The sequence below is a fragment of the Acanthopagrus latus genome, chromosome 3, assembly GCF_904848185.1.
Source record: "Acanthopagrus latus isolate v.2019 chromosome 3, fAcaLat1.1, whole genome shotgun sequence".
Classification (NCBI taxonomy): domain Eukaryota; kingdom Metazoa; phylum Chordata; class Actinopteri; order Spariformes; family Sparidae; genus Acanthopagrus; species Acanthopagrus latus.
In genome coordinates this window covers 10,468,908-10,488,956 of record NC_051041.1, presented here as the reverse complement: position 1 = coordinate 10,488,956, position 20,049 = coordinate 10,468,908, and the positions used below count along the sequence as shown (strand labels likewise).

The window sequence follows — 20,049 nt, the reverse complement described above, 5'->3', positions numbered from 1 at the left end:
ATGCAATCCCGTAACTTCTCAGGCTTCTGGTCTTGACGGACGTGAATCCTCTCCTGTCTCCTGTTTCACCATAAAAATGGATTCTTTTCTGGGGCTCGACTGACACGGTCTATTCATGTAGGACACCTCTTCCCTGAATTTCTCCGCCCTTTTCCTGTTCGTCTGTCCCTCCTTGTCTGTACTCTTCTCCTCTGCTCCTCCTTCTCACTCCATCTGGTTTCTTTCTGTCCTCCGCAGCCCTCTCGTCAACCTCTCCCTTCTTATCTGCTCTCTGCCTCTTGTTAGCTCCTACCTGCCTGTAGTAGTGGGGATTTTTTTCTCACTCTCGTCCCCCCCCGCCCACACCTTCCCACCACATCTTTCCATATTGTCTCTTGCCTCTTCAGCACTTCTAATCTCCCCCTACCTGACTTTTTATCATCTTTTCCTCCGTCCACCTCCCTCTCATCCCTTCTCGCCTCCCCTTCTCTTGTAATCTCACATCGTCTTTCTCCCCCCCCGCGCTTTCCCCTCCACTCTCTTCCACCCCTGCTGCTACATCCCTCTGTCTGAAAGTATTAGAGCCCATTGTTCCCACATCAATTAACATTGCAAATCCCTTTTTCTTGCCCGGATCCAGCCACATGAATCATTCGTCTCCTCCGCCGCTCGTATTTGCTTCTGAACCATGTGATATTTTGGATTTTCTGATTCATCTTACTGGCTTTTGCTTTCTTTCAGGGATGGGTGCTTTCCCTCGAATTCATCATCTCGCAGACTGTTTCATGTTCGAGATCTCGTCGAGGAAGGGGGAAGGAATGCATGTGATCATCAGGCCACAGATTGGTGTGCCCGGTTAGATTCTTCATGGCTGCGCAGTCGCAAAGTGAACATTACAAAAAAAATAAAAAAAAGTGAGCATGTCGGGGTCAGTGAATAAATCAGTTGCAACGAAGGAGCGTGAGTCATCCGGCTGGATTTAGGTAACCCTCTCCCCTCTCCTCCTCTCATCTCCGTTATCTGCAACACACTCCTCTCCAGTGGCGGACTCAGACTCAGTCGGACGTACGAGGGCCAGGGGGCGAGACATTTTGTCCCCTGGAAGGCCACCGTAGAGCGCGCTTTATCATGCTTTATATGAACCACCAGTGCTCCTCTCTTTATCTCCCAATTCCCCTTCCTCTCAAGAAGCCTCTCTCGCTCTCTTCTACTTTGCCCCTTTTGTCTTCCCACTCTCATTTTTCCTCCCTCTCCTCTGTCTCTCTGGTTTCCATTCCCCCCAATCTTCTCTTCTCATTATTTCCTCGAACACATCATTGCTCTCGCGAAAAAGGATGAGCATCTCCGAAAAAAAACGTCTCACTTTATCTAAAATTGCAGGAAAAAAAAAAAAGTGAAAAGAACTTCTTTTTTTTGCTACAGTACATCATCGCGGTTTGACACGATCAAAGGGGGGCTTCTGTAGAATATATAAAAACATGTCAGCGTCATCTTTCAATTATGATATGGAAAAGACGGGGCTTGCGTCAGAACGCTGGCAATCATAATATTGCGGCGATATGCACATCGTGTGCCATCCAATCTGCCCCGGGATTTAATAGAAGTCTAAATTGACATATGGCTCATGAAGAGAGGAGCGCCGCGCCTCAATCACTGTCATGCTACGGACACGCACACACACACACACACACACACACACACACATGCGGAGACCACATATTCACTTGTACAGTAAATCTAACCACACGCGCACACACACACACACACACACACACACACACACACACACCTATAAAGTCCATATATGTGGAGTGACCCCGGGTTGAACTAAAGCTGATTGCAGTCATCTGTCCGTTAACTACATTTTCTATAGGAGGATGACACAGTGATTAATGAAAGATGAATAGAGGGGGACTTGAGAGGGAAGATGGAGGACGGGAGAGGTGACGAGAAAGAAATAAAGAGGGAGCGAGAGACAGAGATAATCAGGGGGGTAGTCGGAGAGAGAGAGAGAGAGAGAGAGAGAGAGAGAGGGAGGAAATCATGATGAGGGGAGAAGAAGAGTAGTAAAAAGAGATAATCATCCCACTTTCCACTTATGACGCCGGATGCTGATTGGTTGAGTGACCTCCGGGCCCAACGCCCCCCCCCCCCCCCCGGCGCTATTAGCAGCGGCATGACTGGTGGGGAAAATATAGTCCAGCGAGGGTCCAGAGTTTGGACAAGGAGACGGTTCTACTGCTCCCTCATGGCCGGACGCGAGGGGCTCATCTTATAAACCGCAGGTCACGACCCGAAACTGGGCTGGACTCTGTTATCCTCACATGGCAGGAGGTACTAATATGCTTTAATGAGCCTTAGTCCCAGGGTGACAGAATACGTGTACTCATTTTTGGCTCCCGCATGACAGGACTATGTCGTAATGAGCCAGGCTCCCAGGGTAAGAGACTACATTTGCTCGGTTTGGGTCCCCAGATGACATGAGTGCTAATATGTTTTAATGAGCTGGGGAGACAACATTTACTCATTAGAATCGCCACGTAAGAGGAGCTGTGGTATCATCTAATGAGCCTATAGGTCCCAAGGTGACGGGCTGCTCAGTTTGGGTCCCAACATGTTTTTTTTTTTTTTTTTAAACGTGTCTGACTCCCAGGTTGTTTTTTGTTTTTTTTAAAATTATTTTTACATTCGGGGTGTTGCTGCTTTAATACAGAGTGATCTGTGAATAATGAATGAAAATGAAGACTAAAAATATATTCCTGAATTACCTAAAAGCTGCCAAAAAATGAGGGGATACAAAATTCTTGACCTCGTGACAAGAAAGCTGACGGTAAGCTGAGGTTTTTTTTTTTTTTTTTAAAGAAGAAGCAAAGTGAGTAGTGGTAAGCGGAGAGGAAGTGACATTAAACTGGGGAGCTGCTCTGCTCTCCTGGCACTGATTGAGCAATTTCACTGCGAGAAGGCAGAGAGTGCAGACTGGAGGTAGTTTTTGATTTTGTTGAGGAGAAACGTCTCAATACTCGTTATGTACACTATACTCACTGTGCCGAGCCAGTTCCTTTTCTGGGCGGGGGGAATGAGGTGTGTCCTTACTCTGCTCCTTATTGTTTTATTATAATTCAACTGAAATACACCAGTTGCTCTCACTATCAGCACAAGAAGTGCATCATTCCCCGTACTCAGTTAAAAAATGCAGCTGGTCAAAGTTGGCCTGCCATGAGGTTCAATTTGCGCGGCCAGATGATTCTAAATAAAAGAATAAATAAAATAATATAAATAAAGAATTGCAACTTACTGTATGCTGTTTTGTCTTATTTTTTTAAGGTAGAAATGTCCTTCTTATATCCAGGATCCTTGATTATTTGGTATTCTTTATAATCCAAGGACAGTGTGGTATTTGCGCAGGAAGTCAGTTAATTAAGTGAGCTTGGGATCCTACCGCTATTCTGAATCTTAACAATAAAATACAATAACATTTGGTTTCTAAGTGAAAAGAGTTTGGGCACCAAGGGCCCTAAAACCTGCACAGATTTCTTGCTCGCTATACCTAAACATCATCGTAGTATTTCCAGTGAGAACAGGGAACTGCCCTTGTTTTTTGTGTGTGTGTGTCTGTGTGTGTTCGCTATATAAGTGCTCCTACAACCAGATTCTGTAACTGCAGACCAGTAAGTAATATTTGAAAAAGCAGCATTTATATTCACATGTTACTTAGTATATTCTATATCAAATACCTGTTGCTTGTTTGGACTCATTAGTCTAAATCTCAGTGTATAAGCTTCTGACATTCATGTATGCATATATGCAGAATATTTCAATACTAACCCTCTCATGTTTCTTGTTTCCCATGCAAATTTTATTAGCGCGAGCGACTCAGCCGACTGTTTGATTTTCAGTCCCGTGATCATGAAGTTTACGTTCAACTGAGCTCGACTGCTGAAATATTTCTGGAAATGAAACCCTCTGACAGCGACAGGGTTGCCCAGGGTCTATATCCTTGACAGTAAATGGCAGATGAGCTTCCAAGATTGCATTCCAGCTTGCACCTTATTGGGCAGGGCTTTAACTGTATAATGACCTCGTAAAATGATAGATCTAAGGGAAGGTGGGCAACATAAGTGAGTAAGAGAAATAAGGCGAGCCGAGAGATGAGTAAAGACAGAGCAAAGCACAGAACAGGATTTCTTCCCATGGCCTTAAATATTTTTGCAACCCACAACAAGCATCGGGTGACCCCCTGGTGGAGGGCCCCCCCAGGTCGGCTGGGTCCAAAAACCAACGATTCCCCCCCGCTGTGCTCCCGTTTTAAGAGATAGTAAGTCGCTTTGATCTCTGTATGTTTGTAAGTACACCTAGTAGAAAAAGGGTCTGCGTAAACACCATCATACTCGCAGATAGAGGGGTGTACGCAAACACATAAAAGCATGCGCACACACACACACACACACACACACCCACACACACACACTTTGTAACAAGATTTATTGACTGAAAAAGCATGTAATGTGAAAGAGCACAAAGAGCGGGCTGTACTGCATTGCACGCTGTCACATACACACACACACACACACACACACACACGCATGCACACACACACACACACACACACACACACACACACACACACACACACACACACACACACACACACACACACACACTTGCCAAAGGAAAAGAAAGATGAGAGGAGGATGCAGTATTGAGCTGTCGGCATCTCGGACATTTCGAGACAGCTTGTTTCTCGCTTCCTTCCCTCCTCCCTCAGACACACAGAAGTTCTGTGCGATCCCTTTTTTTGTAATTGCATTCATGTGATTTACGTGAATGAGAGGAGGGGGTCATTATCTACTTGGTGCCCCTTGTTAGAACCAAAGTGCATCATCTTCAAAACTCCGCCTTCACTTTAACTATCGCTACTACTTGTACCTTTAAAGAAGCCAACAGACAGATAGACATTTTCACAACTGTGTTACAAAAGAAATGTCTTCCCCCGTTGATTAACACACACACACAGACACACACACACACACAGACTAACAAGGTGAAAACATCTGGATGCTGTGTGTCAAGTGGTCTCCACATGAATGCCAGCAGCCAAGGTTTCCCAGCAGAATGTTGCAATGTTGTAATGAGATTCTCAATGTGATCCACAGTTCAAACTTATTCGTAACCTCTGTGTCAAAATTTGATCTCTGAAGCCACTGATTCTTTTTTTTGTGAGGAGAAAACAGTAAACGGTCTTGCATGGTCTTGCATTTTTATAGTGCTTTTCCAGTCTACTGACCGCTCAAAGCACTTTACAATACTTCACCCATTCACATGCACACATTCATACCCTGATGGCGGAGGCTGCCATGCAAGGCACCAGCTGCTCATCAGGAGCAATTTGGGGTTCAGTATCTTGCTCAAGGACACTTCGACATGCAGCTGGGGGAAAACTAGCAACCTTACGATTACTAGATGACCCGCTCTACTTACTGAGCTACAGCCGCCCCCCCCGAGCGACAGGAAGAAGACGGGGTGACACTGCGTGGGAGTGTTCGAGCAGTCATCGCATTTTTTTCTTTAACGATTCAGCTGGAGCACACAGGTAGAGGCATGGATTTTATTTTATTTATTTATTTATTTTTTCATTTTTGTTATTATTATTTATTTCTTCAGCACAACAATGCCGCGGGCATCACCGGGCAAATTCAGGTCAAAGAGTCAGAGGTGAGACATTCCATTTCTCAGTTTCCAGACCTACTCACGGCGCATGAAAATAAGGAGAGTCTGCTGTGAGGAGCAGAAGCTTGATCGAGTGAGAAAATCTGTCCTGGTGCTTTATGAAGACAAGAATACCCAACACATTCAGTTGCGTTGTTCTGTCAGCATCATTGTTTGTCGAAAGGACAATTTAATCATTTTAATTCCAAACTGATAGAAATCTAAATCTTCAGAAATGCGTCATATCAAATATGCCTATCTTGATCGCATTTGGCATGCTTTATTTTCAACACGCACTTGTTTAACATGGCTTTCTACGAATTGCGTTGCTGCAACTGCTAATGATTTCAAAAACCAGATTAAGATTATCATCTGAGAAGCAGCTCTTGTGCGATTTAAATGGTGTAACAAGTGCTGTTCAGGGCTGAATAATACGAAACCGATCTGAGCTCCTAAATGCTATTAAATCAAGAAAAGTTTATTCTGTAGTGGCAAGACCCACACTGGGCAGATTTTCCAAAAGCGAGGCCAGCATGACACGAGAGGCTGCTACAACCAGGTATAAAGCCTCCAGTCAAATTCAGTAGAAATATTCAGATGTAGGGGATGTTTTGCCTTCTCAGAAACCGGTGCCTCGCAGAGGATGAACTACACGCCGACCAAAGAGAAGCACCGTTCCATTCTTCAGAGGCCAAGCCCCTTCTGACTGGAAATCATGCGGAAAAGGATTCATTTTCCAGCGGGACAATGGGCCCCTAAACCCGCGGCGACGCTGTGCCAGGTCCGTTTGAAGTCCAAGGAAGAGCAAAGAGTGCTGACGTGCAGGCCTCTCCCTTCACAGTCACCAGACGTCAGCCCCGGCCGAACATCTTTGGGAATATTTGAAAAGGCAAAAGGTGAAAGCTACTGTAACATCACAATACTCTCTCTTGGATGTGCTGAGGGGGACTGCTTGCATAATGTGTATTTTCATATATTCCCAGAAACTTGCCAACCGAAGTGAAAGCTGCAGTAACAGCAGACAGTGGACATGATGTCTTTTACTTATATGATAGACTATAAGGGTACTGAGAGGGTACACACACACACACACACACACACACACACACATAGTGTAGATCGTAAAGTTATGTGGAAAGATGGCACCTTCCTCGTCTCTTTTGGTTGCTTATACGAGCCTGTGGACGATTCGTTTAAGTTGTTTAATGCTACTAGATCGTGGATTTCATTGTGAAGGACTCGGGTTGGATTTTCTGCAACAGTCCAAAGGGATGTGACTTCATGCACGTTCTCAGGTGCCTCATCTCTCCACTCTGCTAACGGAGAGCAAATGTTAGTTTTAGGAATAGAGTCCGCCAACATAAACTGACGACCGGCTTCCAGCATTAAACCCAGGAATTGCCCTGCCAGGTCACCAGGATCCAATGTTAGCAGTTTCTGCAAACCACAGGCACATCGGAGATTGACTTTTTAAGCAAACATGGCATCGGCGCTGGCAATATTACATCCGACAAGGCAGCCAACCGCAGCTCGATTCACACCAGTGGATATTTTTTAGGAGACATGTGGACGTTTCCATCTATTTTTCGCAGGAAGTCGACCTGTTTTTCCATGGACACACCAAAACAAGCGCCTGTGCCTAAACCCAGGCAGATCAAACATAACTGTGACAAGACCATTTTTTTTAAAATGCAACAAACGTGAAGTTGCAACACAAAGGAACGTTGAGTTTAGAACGTATCTGTGGTTTTGCAGAAACGTGCACAGCTAACTGGACCTCTAAGGCAACACGTAAACAGAAAAAGGGTCTTTTGAAGGGTCTTTTTGGAATTAGAAGCAAGTCCTCAAAAATACACGAAATACCAAACAAATGATTTGGTCTTTAAACACATGTCCGTAAAGAAACACACCTTTAGTGACATCTTTATTCAAATTCAGGCTCTCTCTGCTCCGTCGGCATATCCTTCCACATGTTCTTCTTCTTTTTCTTTTTTTTTTTTTTTTATCTGTACAGTGTACCTCATTTGTAAATCAACATTCAAGTCCACTCCCAGTCGTCCTTATCATTCACAGCTCCACACCTCACTGTCGTGGTTTTAATGAGACGTGGAGACACGAGTTGGGAGACTTTCGACATGGTAAGTACCCGGCGCGCCTGCGGAGAAACGTTAGGCTTCTGCTGCAGAGCCTGCATGTTTCAGCAGGACACACACACACACACACACAAGAACATCCAGACAGTTTGATATGATTCATGCACAGATTTCTTTCTTTTTTTTGGGGGGGGGGCGCTTGTTTGCATTTCACTTTGCATTCCATGTGGCCAATATATTCACAGAGTCGCACATACACACATAAAGAAATAAAATGCAGAGGAGAATAACACTGTGGCGCTGGGACTGACTCACCGGGCATCTCCCCCGTGACACCCCCCCTTGTCGGCGGCGCATCGCGGCATATATTCCATGCAAATGACTCGCACGTACGCATGATATGACCGCACACATGGAAGCGCTTGTTCCCCTGTGACAGTCGAGCAAAAGTTCCTTGGGGAGCACTCTTACGATTCTACACAATGTGGGGCACGCGTTTCGACGCGCATCTCACTGTGGTGTTGACATGTTTGTTTCCAAGTGCCCGTCTTATCTCGACTTCTCTGCACGCACACTGTGCCCTTGTTATCTCAGGCACCATGAGGTCGCCAGTGTTTCTGCATATTGTGTTCATAATGTTTTGAATTTTTTTGACTTTTTTAATCAAAAATTCTGGCTATATCTTACATATAATGTGATCGTTTCTTGTTAGTGTCAGTGTTGTATCATTAACTGAATACCTGAAGGAAGCTGAAGGACAGTGGTATATTGCAGAACACTGTAAATCCCATTTATTATTAACCCGTCTTTGTGTTTGTGCTTGTCTGAGCATGTGTTTGTGGAGTGTCTCTCCATATGTATTGTCTGTGAATCCATGTGATTTCTTCATAAGACCCGAAGACCAATCTATAATTCACATGTTGATGCCTTGGGATGATGTTTTCCCCGAAGCGCAATTCTCATTTTTTTTTTTTTTAGGCGGATGACCTAAGGCCTTGATCCAATATTGATAGAACTTTATGACCATGTATTATTGGAAAGGTTTCCAGCTGCATTATTCAGGTCTACAGAACCAGCTCGGAGACATTTCAAAACGACTCTGACTGTAAATATGAATGGAGGAACCTGATTAGGCATCAACAAACATTTTAAACCCGCAGAAAAAGGAGGGATTCCCCCGGCACTTACTGCGCTGCATGTTGTGTGGTCTTGTATGTATATTATCTACTGTGTTTCCATACATTATTCACTGGTGTCTGTTCCGCGTCGTCACTCGCATCGCGTTGGGCTTTTTCCCGCAGATGTCTGTGAAAGAAATACAGCTGATGATCATAACATCGATGATATTGTTTTCCATTATCCTAATTTCTCTTGTTTTGGAGTATTTCTGTGTTGTGGAGAGCGAAAAATAACTATTGCACACTGTGTGTGTGCATCAGAACAATGCCTTGGCCTGGAGAAATTACAGTTTTTCAATAGGCGGTCCACTCCCCGCAGCCCCACATTCGACCCGTAACAACACATCACCGAGAGAAAATTGCCTATTTTGTATCAAATTACTGTCCGTGGTGTACCAGAGTCTGATGTTTTATTTCACTAAAACAAGACAAACAGTGTTTACACACGTAAACTTTAGTGTGGTCAGCGTTGCGTTCAATTCACTTGAATTTCAGAGGGAAATCCAATCATCTGCAATTAAAACAGAGGCCATATTGCTGCACTCTGGCTGTGTTTCATTCAGCTTACGGTGTTTAGCTGAACATTGTGATCAAACACTGACACACACACGATGTACACATTCACACGATTCACTGCTAGCTGCTTGTCAGCTTTCAGTCACTGCTCCATACAATGAATAGCCACTGCCTTCCCGTCCTCTCTCTCTCTCTCTCTCTCTCTCTCTCTCTCTCTCTCTCTCTGACACACACACACACACACACACACACACACACACACACACACACACACACACACACACACACACAGTCAAGGGTGTAATAGATTTCCCAATCACCACTGCAGAAAATTGTCTATGGATGTGCACGCACATCCTTGATACATGATTATTAAACAACAAATAGCAGACAGAGAGGTGGAAGAAATAATTTGGTGAGCGACGGAGAGAGAGGCTGCACAGAGACAGAGAGAGAGGGTGAAAGAGAGAGAGAGGGTGAAATGGAGAAGAGGAGGAGAAGATGATTATGAGGTTGTACCGGCAAATGGATATTGCTCGAATCATTCGGTAAATGACAGAAAGATAGCGCAATATTTACCAAATGGTTGAATGAAAGATATACTGAATTATTCAACAAATGGCCTGGAGATGCGGAGCGAAGGAGCTGGGTGATGGGATAAAGACACAGGCTGGGAGAGAGGCAGAGACGGAGAGAGGGAGGTGGAGGACAGAGCAATTTAGCAAATGGTCAATGGGACACACGACAGATATTGTTGTCGCCTTGTCAAAACGGGGAGGGGGGGAGGACAGGAGAGGAGAGGAGAGGAGAAGGGGAGGAAGCAAGAGGGGAGGAAGGTGGGGAGGAGGTGTGAGAAAGAGGAGACGAGATGGTAATTGGTCCATCACGACAGTCTCTGGAAGCAAATAACCATGGCCATAATCACACCGCACACTTAACAGATAAAATGTGTGTGTGTGTGTGTGTGTGTGTGTGTGTGTGCTTGTGTCGGGCGGTGGTCCTGGGTGTGTGTGTGTGAGTGTGTGAAGCATTACTTGCTATGGCTGTTTGTCAATTACAGTTTCTGCTGCATCATCAAAAGAGTGTGGAATGGTTTCTTTGTCCTTTCACCATGTCTGCGTGTGCTTGCGCGTGCACACGTGTGCGTGTGTGCTCTCGCATCACCTCTCATACTTTCCAGTACTCTCTGTGAAGTGCAGTGAACATTTCAACACCTTGAAAGAGAATGAGCCGTGAGAAATCATCGGCTCAGCAAAGGGAATCTGTCACACACGCATGTATGTACCTCACATATACACACGCGCAAGTTGGGTTCGGTGTCAAAATGTCCTTTTATTGATGGACGCCTTCAAGTCAATGTGAGATGAAGATGATGAATGTGTAACAATTACCATGTTTGGAAGTATACACACCTGTAATCATTAACATGAGAGGCGTTCAAGAGGGTCAGGTGACTCCCCCGTGCTAAGCCCCCTCTCTTCGTTCGCCTTCCTCTGATTGCTGTGTGTCACTGATTCTCCAAACGTGAACACTGACATGACAGTAATTGTACGGAATGACTTGTTTGCGAGATGAAACCTTTTGGCAAGAGAAGGATTACAGTGCAGCTCCCGTGTCCAATCCCAGTGACCAATTTCTCTGAAAGTACTTCACGGCCTGTGATTTTGTGTCACTCGTGCTGATGAACCACTCGTCCGAAGCTCCAAGTTCAGAAATGATTCGGATGCCGATTCTGGCAGCCCCTGTGGACAAAAGCGGTATGGGCACCGTCGCCACGGTCTGGCTCTCCTTTGCGTTTGTTTTAGAAGCCCATAAAAACAAACATGCAACGTATTTTTTTTAATACTGTATTTTAATACTGTACTTTTTAATAGCTAGGAGGCATTTCTGGCCATGTAAGATTAACAACTTTGCCTTTCCAGAGCAGCCTTCGTCCTTAAGGCTGTGGTGAGACCTCTCAATTCATCCCCATAAAACATAGTTTAATTTTTGTGACATATCTGACCCAGATACGTCGGTGACAGGCATTAAGAATAACTATTATAAAATATGTGGAACTATTCAATCTTCTCGCTGATTGTATCATTTGCTTATGTAGGTCACGAACAGGGATCAGTGCTGAGTTGAGGCGGTTCCATAAGGGGTTACAACTTCATGCAGTGCGTTTCAATTTTTCTGATTATTGGTCATTTGAAGTTGTGAAACCAACCTATAGGAAATTAGATAATATTTCAAAGTTGTATGTCAAACAGGCATCACCCTTCACAGTTTGACAGTCCCTTAGGCCAAGACTATGCGATCAGTGAACGAATCATATGCCCTGTACAATTAGAATTTGAGCATACGCAGTGTGTTTAGACATAATGGGGCATGTGAAGGTGTGACCGATGAATGAGAGGAACGCGCACAGTAAAAAAAAAATCAGATTATTCCTGTTTCTTCTGCAGCTGCTGGGATCCAACCGTGACTGACATTCATGTTTGGGAAAAACCGTAATAAACAGCTTAATAATAACAGCAAAAAAAAAAAAAAATCATCCCCAACCTGCCATGTATCTTGTTGATAAAACGTTTTCTCCCTCAAAATAACTTCACAGTTCTACCTGTGGAAATAGGATGGCTTGACACCGTGTTGTTAGAGGTTAATTTACAAAGCGAGTCCCGATTTCTGTCTACGCTTTGCATTCTGACATTTTCTGCTACACAATTTTGAAGATGAAACGCTGCACTTATCGCACGCGCACGCTCGCACGCATCCTCGCAGGCGCCGCACACACACACTCACAAGCCCTTGCTGTTACTAAGTGGAAGCCAGTTCCATAATTATGTTTCCTCTCTGTCTGTCTGATTACCAAAATAACAATTTCAAGATGGAAGCAGTATGCAAATAATGCGGCGTTGTGTATCTGTGAGCATTTCTGTTTTTTTTTTTTGTATTTCTGTGTGCGAGGGGGAGATAATCAGATGCCAACTGAGCTGTGAAAGTGATTGCCGCGGAGCACTGCCGTCAGAGAGTGGGAACAATCAAAGAAACACGAAACTTATCGCGCCCGCACATACACACACACACAGACACACACACACATGTGAGTGGCGCGCGGCAGGACACGACTCATACACCAGTTTTTGGAAATCTGAGATTGCAATTTGGGAAGTAATTACGATTCGCCACTTTTTTTCGGGTTTGCACAGGACTCTCAGATGTCCTTTTTATCTGCTAACAACATATCAACAACATAATTGCAGAAGAAGGAGAAGTAAGATCATGAATCATTAGGAGGTGCAGCAGCGGTGTCATATCTGTACTTGTGTTGCTAATTTTCACACTTGCCAAACTGTCTTTTTTTCCCCCTGTATGGTATAATTATACTGAACACTGCTGGTCACTGAATTCACTGTGATTGATTCCCATTAGAAACGACTATGTGTAGAGCAACAAGCATGCTAACACACACCTCTGCCTTGTAAAGAGCCACCTGAAGAGTGCCTGAATGCATTTCTTTTTCTGTGTTGCACTGAAGCAATAGTGAAACATACGCCCTAAAGCAAGAAACGAGCGAATTAGACTATATAGGCATGGAAAAAGTCATCTCGTTAAGATAATGAGTCAAGTGAGAAAAGGGTAATTTTCTCATAAGCTTACTTACAATCGGACTTCCTATTGGAACCAGTGGATCTGCTCCCTACAGGCCACCAGAAAGAATGTGGTTGTAAGGCACCTCTGCCTCAGCTTAACTTTCTAGACCAGGAAGTTCATCATTTGTACAGCCCGTGCTTTGCCGTTACTACTTTTTTATCTGCAAAGGTTAGGAAGGAATGTAAATTGCAAACTGAACTACCATTAGGCTAATTGTGGCACACACACACACACACACACACACACACACACAGTCACATTGTTTTTACACTTTATAATTAATTCATAATCCTCCACAATCCTCCCTCCATTTATCATTCGCCTCTTTCTCTGCAACATCGCCCTCCATGTCTTATAGTTTCTATTTTTCCCCCCAATGTATTTTTTCTCTCTTGTCCTTTGCTTCTTATCTCTGTTCTCATTCTGTCTCTCGGAGTGTGACCTCTTGTTTCCTACCTTTGACACGGGGAGATTTGACTTGACCCATGCATAATTGCGAGCCTGTGTGTGGCGGCGACTGTGCCTGTGTCACTATGTGTCACTGTGCTGTGTGCGCTTGTGTGTGTGTGTGAATGTCTTACATGGATGCCTTTGCATACTGAGGGCACAATGTCTTTTTCGTTCTTCGGCTCAGTCTTTCCGTGAGTGTGTGTGCGTGTGTGCGCTAGTGCATGTGATCACTCGGAAAGCCCCCGGGGAGCTGCCGATGTCGCAGGTCACACCCTCAACACCTCTACTCTGTTCTTTCTTCCCCTCCTCGTTAAACACTGGTTTAGAGGTCCTCAATTTAGAGGAGATAACGAGCACAGGTCAATTACGGAGGGAGATAACAAGGGAAAGTGTGATAGAGGGACAACACCTGGGGGCTGCTTCACACATTAATGAGACATTGCAGAGAGAAGGAGGAAGGTGTGTGTGTGTGTGTGTGTGTGTGTGTGTGGGGGGGGGGTGGGTTCAGCGTTGACCGCTGCTAAACAAACTTCGGCCAGCCCGTGAGCCGTATCATGAATGCGAACCATCCCGAGAATTGATATTTATCGCGCGAGCCCTGAACTCTTCATTCCTACGACACAAGTACAGCGCAGAGAAACCTTGACCCAGAAAGCCTGAATGTGGATGTTGCTGTGGAGGCGGGGCTCTATGAAATGCTATGAGGAAAGCCTCAGCAACAACAAGTAACAGCGGCGATGTATAGGGTATGGAAGTCATATGAATGTGACGCAATAGTTGGGTTGTCTGCCTTAATTAGCCTGACTGTTTGCTTCATTTTCTGCAGGACATACACAAATCGCACATTATGAATGGTTATTGCTCCCACGTTAGAGGTTCTGCCACCGGTGTATGAATGTGTGTGTGAATGGGTGAAGGGATTTGAGTGGTCACTAAGAATAGACAAGGATAAAATATTTTTCCAAACATTTAAGCCTTGATAGGATGGTCAATGTACCCATTAACATGATAAAATTAGAAAGGCACTCGATTGAGCGCATACCTCCAACAAGGCCAGTCCCCTTTCATACTGTATACTCACAGACCAGATTTCTAAACCGAGATCCTAATATTAATCCTTAGGAAATTAACAGAAATGTCCAAAAACACCTCATCTCATAATTTAAAAGAAAGTGAGAAACAATTCCTAGATCTATCCCTTTGTCCGGGTCTGCACCAAAAGCTGAAGGGGTCTATTCTGGGCCAAGAGCCATTTTCCAAGTTTTGTGGAAATACGTTCAGTATTTTTTGTATAATCCTGATGAGAAACAAACCAACCAACCAACAGAATCACAAACAAACACTGACTTAAATGTAACCTCCTTGTTGGAGGTTATTATTTAATTTATTAACGGTTCAGGTAGTGACAGTTTAATTAAATGTCTGAACAAAAAGCTAGTTTATTTGAGTTTGATAATTAGGCCCGCTATGATACACACACCCACACACACCTCTTCAAATAAAGAACAACCAAATTATTTGATCTTATTATCAACCCTTTAAAGAAGATTAAAAAAAAACATGTTCAATAATAGTCAATAGAGAAAGGACCTCCACAACATGGTAGAACGATCTCTGATACAACCAAAACAAGACAAAACAGCCACGTGAGTTTAACTTGCCATGCGGTGGAGTGTTTTCATATAATAAGTGCTATCAACAATCCATCAACAGGAATGGCAGAGAAAGGGTTAGGGTTAGGTAGGCGGTTCTGCCGGCTGTGCAACATCTTGACATGTGCTACTTTGATCATCTGATTGCTCCCGAGCCGTCCCCACACTGACATCTGTATCAGTATTTATCTTTTCTGCTTTACTGAGCTGTCTGGTAGCCATTTCATGCTAGCCTCTCACAGCCACGGACTTGTGTGTAAAAAAAAAAAAAAAAATTGTATTCTTCCCATCTCATACACCCACGAAAATTGCCACAGTCGATGACAAAGATCCAATGTAGCAGCCTCTGATGAAGAGTCTCAGTGTCAAGTGACTTTTCCTCGGAAAACACATCAGTCAACCCGGGAGCACAAGATTTTCTCTCCGGCTGTCAAGGCCAGATCAGATTTACCGTGATTGCCACATCCGGTTAGCAAATTCCTGCAGCTTTTTAAGCGCTATAGCTGAACATCAAGACGCCGCATGACCAATCAACACTGCATTTGTTGAATGGCATATCAGAGCTGCTTCTTTGCTGTGTGCCAAGCCTGGGGAAAAAAAAGAAAAAGAAAAAAAAAAAAAACTGGCAGGATGAACACATCTAAACTGGTAGTGAGCTCTCCAATGCCCCCATACTGTTATTTTGGCCAAAAATGGAAGGCTGGCATTGTTACAGCCATGGAAGGTTGCATATCCAGCAAACTCGTCTAATACATGAACGATAATTGTTGTGTCTTTTATCCAAACTGAAACAGTGGGGCGGTGTTTTTAATTGTGTTTCGTGCACAGTTTGGTTCATTAAACCTACGGTGAGGCAGATGGACGTACTGCAATTTCTTTTCGCTGGCAAAATTTGGCGCTGATGTCGGCTTTATGGTGATCATCTGCGAGTGATCAAAACTACACAAAGTTGATTCTGGAGTCAACAGAAGCAGCAGTATATGGATAACCCAGTGAAACTGTGTGGAAGGCATCAACCGATGAATTAGGGTCATCAAAGTTTTGGATGTTAAATACACATAGCGTTGTACTTGCAATAACACAATTAAGGCGTATGCGGGTATCTTAGTGGTAATAGTGCTAATCAATTCAGAAATGGCTGTTCAAGCAGAATAAATGGGGTTAAACAACCTGGAAATGCAGGGTTATGGTAAAGCATTAAGAATTAGCTGTGTAATGGCAAATGATGATACCACTATATAACTGAAATAAGAAAACAAATGTGTTGATAAACTGACAACTTACTGATCTGCTGCAGTCATTTTTTTATCTACTTATTTTTGTGTGCAGTGATAAGGATCTTCTCAATGTATATAGAGTGAAATGTAACCAAAAATGTACCAGAGATAGAGTAAAACACCAGGAAGAAGTACAATTGACAATGATGAGCGAACCTATGAAGGTTAGAAGGTCACTGTTTTTGCTTTTCTCCACCTGCAGAGCATCTTACCTCAGATTGTTGGTGTCAAAGCCAGGTATTTAGAAACTCAGCGTTTTATTCAGGTGTGCCTTAAGTGGCATTGCATGACAGTGTTAATCTGAAAATCCACCTCTCTGGTCCAGACAGAAATAACTCAAAATCTAACAATTCAGCCAATTTCACTTCCCACAGTAGATATATTTCCATCAAAATCTGTTGCACATATAATCGAATTTCAAGAAAAATGCTAATGACTACCACTTTTCCATCCATTTAATTTCCATTACTGTAAGGCAATTGTTACGATTTGGTTAACTGAAATAAGCAGTAGGTGGTGCATATTTCCAGTTGGGTGCCATTATACCACTGTGGGAGGAGGGGGGCAAAACAAGATGACATAATTGGACCAGCCAAACCTCAAGCCGCCACAGTGTATTATTGTGAGGATCATTACAGCCTCCTGATCAAAGTTTTAAACTTTTCATCTCTCCAGCGGAGCAAAAGCCTCAGTGGACTTAAGTCATATGTTTTATGTATATTTATTCACTTTATGTCTGTTTCCATTGCACTTCATGGCATTTCGCCTTCAGCGATACGACAAGTATTCCGCCTTTTCCAAGCAAGTGTAAAGACATTTTGTAATACTTTAGAACATTTTCTTGCAAAGTTCACAAAACAAAATTATTATTCATAGCACCCAGAGGATGAATCCTGAAGATATAATGACTTTTTCACATGACATCATCACAAATATGCATGATTAGATTTGAGGAATATAAGCCTTGATGAACCCACAAACATTTTTTAATAAGCGACCATCATACTCCCACACAAAATCAAATCTGATTGAACAAAACCGTCTAAACTGAACCTCATGATTTATGCAGGTATACATATAGCTGGTGAAAAAAAAAAAAAGCGACTGTTCGGGCTGTTAAATGTACACCCATTACGGCTCTTTAACTGTCCTCTGAGTGCTTTGGCGTTATCAGTTTCATATTTAAATTGTCATACAGGGTTTATGAGACCGGCTCGTGCTGCTCGGCTAATACATCAGAAACGGCGAATTTCAGAGCTCATTATCTCTGCTGTTTCAAAAAGGCCATTTCGCAGGTCTTCTCATGCCCACTGAACTGCTCCGATATCACCAATCCCTGAAATAATTAATATTCAGATTTAAGCCTTTTTAATTGCTCTAACAGCTCAATTTCTACCGTTCATATTTCTAAGCCACCGCCAAAACATCAGGGTGTTGTTTCTCCGGCCTTCTGGAGTCATTTATTTCAGGCTTTTTTTTTTCTTTTTTTTTCCACTTTTCACATGATTTCATGTGTAATTACCTTGAAAGCAGGCTGTGCATTTCACAAGCATTCTACTAAGGAAAGCAGGGAACGGGCCTCTGAGCTGCAGGTCTGAGACTCACTAAAGGGAAGCTGTGGTCACACAATGCCGTGTGCGTACGCGCGTGTGTGTGTGTGAGTGCGTCGTGTGATAGGGGATCGAGATTTCTGCACTGATCATTAAAGAGCTGTGTTTGTGTGCGGAAGTGTGTAACAGGTTTAAATCTTGATGACATATATAAGAAAGAGAGAGTGTGTGTGCCTGTTATTGCTCCCCGAGATACTTGATATTTAATGAGGGAAGGGAAAAGTGGAGAGAAATGGCCATCTGGGCTCCAAGTGGTTGTTTTTTCTCCATGCATCCACGCTTTCTGTGCGTGAATCATGTAAGTGGATGTTCTCTCTCTCTCACTCACTCTCTCCGGCGTATGCGCGTGTGCATTTAAGTGTGTACTTGTTACTTTGTGTGTGCATGTAATTATCTCCTATAGTCACGGGGGCTTAGGTAGCTAAATACACAAGCCTTGTGTTGGATAAGTGGGTCGCTGCTGTGATGAGTTTTGATTTATGCCGCAATGTCATGTTTTGAGTCAGTGCCAGAAAAAAAATAATAATAATAATAAAGCGAGACACAGCTGTGTTAGAGTTGTACTCTACACCTAAATGATCTGCAGTGTTGTCAGGGGGCGTCCACAGCGAAATAATCATTTTCCGGTACCTGATAGCCAGGAGAAACCCAGGCTGCACTACAACTGGAGGAGTCCTTTACCGTGTAAATCACTACTTCCAGTGTGGGATCAGGTGCTGTCTTGTTAATGAGGGGTTTGATACACCTTAAAGCTTATGTTTTATGAAGTTGTTCAGTTATGGACAAAAAGGAAGAAGCAGGTTCAGAAGTCAAAAGCAGAAATCAAGCATGTTCAGTCCCAACGCATCAAATCCAGCAGCCTACTCAGTGGCCACATGAAATATCGACGCTGCAGTTACCCCCTCCAACGTCACTTCTTGAACCTCCTAGTGCAGTTTGTAAAAGCAAGAAGAGTCTGAGCCAGGGGCTGTTGAAGGTCGTTGGGTGGGTCATACAGATTCATAACATGTTATTTAATATGAAAAATGTTTGTCAGCTAGCATTATTTTGAAAGTCGATGTGTATGTTTTACTGTTAACTTGATTTTGGGGCCATTCACATCAGAAACTAACGCAAAGATATATTCAAACCAAGCTAAAATGCAGATCGGAGCACACACACAAGTACTGATAGCAAACTAACACCGGCAGCAAAGTGATACATCACCTATTAACATGCCGCAAAGAAATCTTGTTTTACACTGCACTTCACGGATGAAGCTCTCCATCTAGCATGAAAAAATATCAATTTTGTGATGATAATGATGCGCCGTGTGATTAACGCTGACGGAGCAATCTGCTCAGATCCCCCGTGGTATTACATTTCTTAACTCGGAGACGTGAGACCGATTGCGAAATAACAGGACCAGTCCTAACATATGTGTTGTGGGGACTTGTAATTCCAGGCCTTGGCGCTTCCGTACCACTCCTCTCCGCTTCCGCACATGAGGTCCATAGACACATTCCACATGGTCCCTGACAGAGACAGACCCGGGTCGTACAACGTGGACTCCATGACAGCTGGGGAGCTGTCTCCGCTGCACCCTCTCTCCGCCTTGGAACACCTTTAGTGCGAACCTGTTGGCTAACCGCCATCTGTCACCTGCTCCACCAACGCTAAGACGAGGTAGTGACTCTCCAGAGAATAGTATGTCCCGGGCTCTCATATTTTCACCAGAAAAATGGCTATATGCATCATGTTTCTGCTCACACTGAGACTCATCTTGGCCATCTTAACACAAAAAAATCACGTGTCATGGTTCTCACGCATCATTTCACATGAAGTATTCGCAAATTCAATACGAGAAGTTCCAAGAAAACATGCACCTTCATGTGAAGTTTACATGTGAAATTGTGTTTCATACATGACAAATTCACTTGTGCTTTTCTGCAGTCGAATACACACACACACAC

The 20,049-nt window shown here is 43.7% G+C and overlaps 1 protein-coding gene across 1 annotated transcript in view; it reads right to left on the bottom strand.

Annotated features, from left to right (window-relative positions):
- The window catches only part of LOC119017026 (neurofilament light polypeptide-like), a 90,600-nt gene extending 70,949 nt beyond the window's left edge, over positions 1 to 19,651 (bottom strand). Inside the window, exon 1 of the mRNA XM_037093414.1 lies at positions 19,513 to 19,651. Within this exon, the coding sequence (XP_036949309.1) occupies positions 19,513 to 19,651 (139 nt within the window). The remainder of the gene's footprint in view (positions 1 to 19,512) is intronic.
- Between the last annotated feature and the right edge of the window lie 398 nt (positions 19,652 to 20,049).